This window comes from Mercurialis annua, linkage group LG1-X (genome assembly GCF_937616625.2).
Source record: "Mercurialis annua linkage group LG1-X, ddMerAnnu1.2, whole genome shotgun sequence".
NCBI lineage: Eukaryota > Viridiplantae > Streptophyta > Magnoliopsida > Malpighiales > Euphorbiaceae > Mercurialis > Mercurialis annua.
Window position 1 is genome coordinate 55,655,040 of NC_065570.1, and position 7,803 is coordinate 55,662,842.

The 7,803-nt window shown below is 29.3% G+C and overlaps 1 protein-coding gene across 1 annotated transcript; it reads right to left on the minus strand.

Annotated features, from left to right (window-relative positions):
* Nucleotides 1-2,628: 2,628 nt before the first annotated feature.
* On the minus strand, nt 2,629-3,620 carry LOC126664652 (E3 ubiquitin ligase BIG BROTHER-related). Its single transcript, XM_050357156.2, has one exon. The coding sequence runs from the start codon at nt 3,356-3,358 to the stop codon at nt 2,735-2,737; it is 624 nt and encodes a 207-aa protein (XP_050213113.1). The 5' UTR covers nt 3,359-3,620; the 3' UTR covers nt 2,629-2,734.
* Nucleotides 3,621-7,803: the final 4,183 nt, after the last annotated feature.

The following is a 7,803-nucleotide window of genomic DNA, read 5'->3' on the forward strand; positions in this document are numbered from 1 at the left end:
TGAGTTCAAATAATCATCTACATTAAAGATTATCAGTTGAATCAAACTATTAGCAATGAATTAAAAATTTCAATTAAGAAAGAGCCTATTAAAGAACGCTCATAAGCTAGGTGTGTCAAATATTCTTGGTTAAAAATGAAACCATAAGAAGATTGGTATATGATTTTTTGCCCTGTAAACGAAAAAGGAATAAATGTTGTAATTTATTTTGGGCTGTTGTAAAAAGGTCAAACCTTTGATGAAAATTTTATAAAAGTTCAAATTATTTAGTTTTATCCAATTTGTCCTGAAACACATTATTTCGTTTCAATTTTGTCCAACCTCAATTGGCAATTAATTTTACTGATGTGGCGCCTACGTGCCGTGCCACACAATATGTTAACATGACAATTAATAGGTTAAAAGTACAAATAAATTTTTAATTTTTTTAAAAGAATATTTACATCCTCAAATTTTAAATTATTTCAACTTAACTATTAAAATTTAATTAAAAAAATAACTCAATCGAATCTAAATAATTTTATTAAAAATAATTCAATCGTTTCTTAATATTTTTATCGTAATTCTCCGACTTCTACCACCAGCACCGTTTTCGGCCGCTCCAATTTTTTCCAACCGTTCCTACCAACACTCTCATAATTATTTTTCCAGCTACTGTTTTTAATTTTTTTTTTAAAAAAAAAATTAAACCCAGTTGAACTAGTTGGAAAGAATATATTGTTCTTCCCATTTGGGAAGAACATGATGAACTCAGTTCAACTGGTTTTAATTTTTTTTTTGTGTTTTTTAAAAAAAAAAAATTAATTGAATTTGTTTTTTTATTTAATTGAATTTTTATTATATTTAGTTAGGTTTTATTAATTAAAAAAAATAAATTTAACAACTTTAATTTTTTAATGAAATTAATTAGTTCAATTTATTTAATTGAAATTCAAAGTATTTAATTAGTTTAATGAGTTTTGATTTATAAAATGTGCTAAAAAAATTATAAGTATAAAATTAGTAAATCTCAAACATCAAAAATTTATTTGCACTTTAATCTAATAATTGCCATGGTGGCACATTGTGTGGCACGCCACTTAGGGGCCACATCAGCAAAATTGATTGTCGGGTTGGACAAAATTGAAACGAAATAATATGTTTCAGGACAAATCGAATATAAAAAATTTGAACTTTTATGAACTTTTTATAAAATGTTTGATCTTTTTACAACATTTGGCCATTTATTTATGATGGTTCAATTTATGTTTTTAATATTTTCTATGTCTTTTATTTTTTTGTTTGCGTGCGTGCTACATGAGTTTGATTGTAGCATATATTTATTGTTTTATACGCGAGCAAAGCAAGCATAAGTAATCTTTATTTTACTTATAATTGTCTTATCTTATGACGTCCATAATTGGAGAGGACCAAAGAATAAGCCATACTTTTTTGACGGGAGCACATAGGATTCTGATGAAGAAGAGACACATAGTAATAGTAGGTACAAACTTACATTAGATTTGGTACCAAATTGAAAGATTTCCTTTTTTACAAGGAGATGAAAGTTCATGCAATCTTGAGATGGGTCATAGACGAAGACCCAAATCCTTTTCTTTTTGTTTAAGTATATAGATAAAAAGAGACTATTGATTTGATCGGGTTATGTTATCGGGCCTACTTTACCGACTTGTTCGCAAACCCACGCCACAATTAAATCTTCTTGTCTGTAGTCACGTGCTTTGTCTGGTCTCCTCTTACCCTCTTCCTCCCCTTCTACCTCTTCATTCTCTATAAGTCTTTTTCCTCCTTTGATTAAATTTTTTAGATTCATAAAAAAATTTAGTGTTTGTTAGAGCTTCAACTCTAAAATATTGTACACATTTAAAAAATAAAAAGGATTTGGATATATCTCTATAGAGTATCAGTGAAGATGAAAATTAAAGATCAGAAATAGTAAGTTTAAACGGATCAAGCGGTTTGAATGCCAAATCGGTACAAGAAAATATCGAAATACCGTTCCAACGAAATTGTTGTGTTAAATTTGGGATTTATGTCTAGAATTTTTTTGTTTTTCGGTTATTTTTTTGCTTGTATCTTTATTGTTGCCTATTATTTTGTAGTTTAATTTTTTTGAAAGATCATATGTAAGTCCTTATTATATGACTTTCACCTCTTATAAGTTAAATCTTTATAGTTAACTCTATCTTGGAAAAAAAAAGTGATACTAGATAATTTTTTTCTTTTTAATTCATCTTTTTTAATCTATTTGATGTGACAATAAAAAAAAATGGATTACCAATGGGAATTGGTTCAAGTGGTAAGCGGTTTGATACGCTTAAATAAGGTCTTGAATTCGAATTTTGTGAATGCAGAAAATTTCCACCGGCAGACTCATCTATTATGCCAGGTGCGCGACGGGGGTCAGGATTAGTTAGGGCGAAACCTTGGAAACCGGATGTGCAATAATAAAAAAGAATAGAGATGGACTAAAAGTTAGTTTTTGAGATATATATTTTAAGGAGAAATTAGACGAATAAAATACTAACATGTAAGAAGAGTTATGAAAAGTGAGTTAAAATGACGGGTTATAAAGTATTTTTTTTAATTAAATTTCGAATATTTTGTTTGATGTTAATCATTCCAATATCCCAAACAATAAATTGTTAATTAATTTACAATTCACAAAGTACATTTCACAAAGACATATACCGATCAAATTAAAATGACAACACATTACTACTCCTAATAAACATTAATTAGTCTTGGATGATGATGTTGAAACTTCAGTGGCACAGATAGGGCAAACCTTCTTGATTTGAAGCCAATTGGTAATGCATTCACAATGGTAAGGATGCTGACATGGAAGAAGAGATACCAACTCTTCATCTCCTGCATATTCAACTTGACAAATCACACATCTATCAATCTCACTTTTTATTTCTAAACATTTATAATTAAATGGATTCAAGCACTTTGATATTTCTTCTTTTGATAATCCTCTCTTCTCTTCTCCTATAAATTCCCCTAACGCGATCAATTCTTCGTAAGAAAGTTCGTCGGGATCGATATCATCTTCTTCGTCACCCATGTCTTCATCATCACTATTACTATCATATCCTTCAAGAAACCCTAAATCTTGGCTTTCGAAGAATTCATAGTCGATAGTTTCATTATTTTCTTGGCTCGAAAAATCTCCGTCTTCTTCGCTATCGCTTTCCATGAAATTGAATGTACTTTCTTGATCTTGCATGGCCATTGCTATAGCGAAATCCGAATGAACTTGATTAAGCTCGGCTAACGGAACCCTCCTTGCCGCGGCTTGCTTTCTTTCTTGATCATTGTCGGGCAATGGTTTCCTTTCTTGATTGCTTTCCATCGAAAGGAATTGAAATTGGCTTGATCAGGATAGAAATCTTGATTGGAAATAGTATATACAAGGCGAATGATTATATGTGTTCTAAAGCATTCTTTGGACGGATTGTTAACTTTCATGCAAAGAAACATGGAAAAGATAACCTAAATAGCAATGTTTTGCAAAACAGATTCAAGATTCCAATTTGTGTAAAGTTGAAGCTAGCTCTAGGGTTAACCCATTATTCTTGCCTACAGTAGATCTTTCTTTAGGGACAAGGAAGCTTTTATTTTTATTTGAAGCAATTGAAATTCAGTAATGATAAGTTATATATATAATGCATAATTAATTTATTTTAATTATGTACAATTCCATCTTGTTGTTAGTATTATATTGGCAGAGTCCTTGCCGTAAGGCAACCTCCAAAATCTAACCAATTAAGCTTCATACGTTTCCGTCGATTGCATGTCAAAATTCGAAGGTCTTGTTATGGTCATTTAAATATCCCATTTTTTAACATGATTTAGTTAAATTAAATGTGTGTCCCATGTTATATATATATTATGTTAACCTCTTTTAACTTGTTGTTTTTGTTTTGTTTTGCTCTTAATTTAACTAGTCGTAACCCTATATATTTGCACGGAATCTAATTAATAATTATTTTTTAAAAATATATATATAAATAATAGTTAAAATTTAATATTTTATAATTTATCAATAAATAAATATTTTATTCAATTTGAAAAATTAATAAAAATTACCCATTTTATAAATTTAAAAATTACAATAAGTGTTTTGTTTAAATTAAAATTCATGAAAATACTTATTTAAATATGCAAATTGATTAAAAGCTCATGAGAATGTTCAATTGATACTCCCAATTATATAAATATGCAAATTGATTGAATGTTTTTCGTTATCCATTATTATTTTAATTAACATGCTATATTATCTATTTTTCTTTACCAATTATATAGGTTTATAATATATAATTTAACTCTTAAAGTATACCATTTTATTCCATTAGAACTTTAAACTTTTTATATTTCCTATTAAACCTCTTAACTTTTGATTTTATTCTAATTAATCTTTCAACTTTTTTTTTCCGATCTGACACTTGTTTTATCTAGCGTGGTATGCGTGTATTTGAATGCTTTAAAGTGCATGAAAGATAACTAAAATGCATAATTTGACCCTTACACTATAAATAGACTAGACTGATTTTTTCTTGTCTCAAAACATTATTTGTGTTAGTTGCTGCCATTAAAATGAGGTTTTAATCTATCAATCTTGATCAGATGCGGAAACAAAATAGATCAATGGAATCAGGAAGAAGAGAGCATTATGAATGTGTAATTTGTTTGGAGAAATGATCAGAAAAAAAATGATTATACTTGTTTGGTTCCCAAGAAAATGAGGGAAAAAAAAATTGAGAGAGAGAAAAATCTTAGCAGAAGCAAATTAATGCTCTAATGCCATATTGAAAAAGCAACATTAAGAAATGAAACTGATTAAAACAAGCTTTATATAGAAGTTTGATCAAACAAACAAACTCAACTCATCACTTTCCCGCCGTACCAGCTGACTAACCAATCCGTGACAACTAACATATCTAACCATCACATCAACCGTTGGATAATAACTGAATCATCCAAACAACAACAGGACCATTGATCGTAGAATGCAGCTTTGAGCTTGATAAACTGAGAAGTCCACATGCAAAAATATATGTAATAAATGGGATGAAGTTCCCCAATCTTAACACGGAATATGCATAAGCTGATGATAAAAAAACGGTTACTTCGTCCAGCTCAACACACATGCTTCCTTGTGTGATTTCAACATTTACTAAACCCTTTTCCAACTGTGTATAAATAGAGCATTAGGTCTTTGATTTGTAATTTTACAATCCAATTCAATATACTTTTGGTTCTCAAATTTTGTCAAATCTTTAATAATCCGAGCTGCTTCGATTTGTTAGTCCCATTGGCTAGCTAGGATCGCGTTGATTTTTCGAGCCTCAGAAAATCCTAGGAGTAGCAGATAAATTCAATTCGGATTTTTTGGAAGCCTGGCGAGTCTGCGCCCAGAAGTAGGCATCCCGTAGTCTCCTAGCAACCTCAACTCGATGAAAGTGAGGTTTGATGGGGCACTCCAGGTTGATTCCTTCTTGGGCACAGGGCCTGTGTTGCAAGAAACCACATGGGCAAACCCATTTAGTCCACTGCCAGGCTCTACAAGCATGTTACGTCTCCGGCAGTTGTGGAGGCACTAACACTCCATCCAATTGGCCTTAAGAATGCAGCTTTCAGATGTTATTTTTGAGGGAGATGCGAAGAAGCTATGACAAGGGGCACGAGTGTTGATTCGGTCTGATGTTATCTTACATGATTGTACAATTCTCTGCCAATCCTTTGCAGTAGTTTCTTTCAATTTTATTACAAGGTCCGGTTATTGGATGACTCATTATTTAGCCAAAACATCCCTTAAAGACCATATGTTTTGTCGGAACCCTCTATCATAAATGGTGTGGTTAGAATCCGAGACACTTATATTCGTTATTTTCTTAATAAACTCGTATATTTCGGAGAAAAAATAGAGTCCACTTCTTATAGCAATTAGAGAAACTGTAACATAAACTCTATTCATCACGTGATTTATGGCATAGCCAACAACATTTTATCATATCATTTAAAAATAAAATATTTAATAGTGTGATACTAAAATATTGTTGATTCTGAGTGTGCACTGAACTATAGTGTTTTTATAAAACGGTTACCGAATTATAAAAAGTTAAAAAATGATTACCAAACTATAGTATTATTACAAAAAAGTAACCGGACTATAAAAAGTTACAAAATGGTTACCGAACTACAATTATTTTATGAAACGATTACCGAATTGTTATTTTGTTTACAATTTTTTTATCTTACTATACATATTTTCCTTATTCACGTCATCAAGGTGGTAGCCCGTTTGTAAAAAAAATAATACTTCGGTAACCGTTTTATAACTTTTTATAGTTCGGTAACCGTTTTGTAAAAAAGCTATATTTCGGTAACTATTTTGTAAGTTTTTTATAATTCGGTGACCTATAAAATATTTAACCCCATAGAATCTACTGAATTGAGGTTTTGGGTTAACTAAGACTTTATTGGCAATAAAGACAAAATCTGAGTATGACATGATCTTTGAAATCATCACTAAGATTATGGATAACTCATTTTTCAGTGGAGATCTCTAAAATCGTTTTCCGTACGAGACTAATGAGAAAGATAATGATAATTTTACTTTTGAATTATAACTCTGACAAAAATGTAAGGGTGGAGATTTTCGCACTCCACCCAATTATAATAGCACTCCAATTCTTCCTATTTTAGCCATTAATGACTTTATCACCCTCAACTATTTTTTCCTATATTCTGCAAGTATCTTCTTCTAACACAGTCCTATATTTTTCAACTCTTTGATTTTATATAATTTTTTTGGATATATATATGTCACATTTTATATATATTTAATGAAATTCACTGATATGACAAAGGCTAAAATAATTACTATTACAAAAATTATGAAACTCTAATTTTTTTATGATTAATTTATTTTTTTTTATAAAATTAAAAATGATTTTTTTATTCTTTTTTTAGCTTTTAAATATTTCATAATTATTTGTGGTTTTTTTGGCAGTTTTTAAAGTTATAATTTGCTTCGATTATGCATACATATAAGAGAAAAAAAATCCATTTATTTTTTAAAAGTAATAAATTTTTTTAAAAATAATCATATGATGATATGTATATAATCTGAAAAATGAGTCTTTTTATTAAGAAAATATTAATATGGAATTATTAATTTATTTATATAAAATAAAATTGATAATTTAAAATAAATGGATTAATAAGATTAAGATAAGAGAATAAAAAAATCATTTGAAATTAAAAGTCGGTCATTAAATAAAAGGGTTAATTACATATAAAATTTGACCTTTGCGCCAAATTTCAAAAATAACATAACCTTTAAAACGTGTCAATTATAGACACCACCTTTCATTTTTTTTCAAAAATAACATCGGCGATTTTTAGTGGCATTTTTGCTGACGTGGCATGACACGTAGCAGACCCACCGGCTGTCCAAGTCAGCAAAATTTCACTAAAAAATGTGCCAATGATGAAATTGAAAAAAAAGAAAAGAAATGTGGTGCCTATAATTGACACGTTTTAAAGGTAATGTTATTTTTGAAACTTGGTGTAAAGGTCATGATTTTATATATAATTAACCTTAAATAAATGTAAATTAAAAAGTTAATATAAATTTTACATTGTGTTAAAAAGAAAACAGTTATAATGCATTAAAAAGAAAAAGAAAATTAAATCAAGGGTTATAAAGTCATTAACAACTAAAAGAAATGAAATTGGAGTGCTATTATCAATGGAAGGAGTGCGAAAATCTCCACCCAAATGTAAACATCA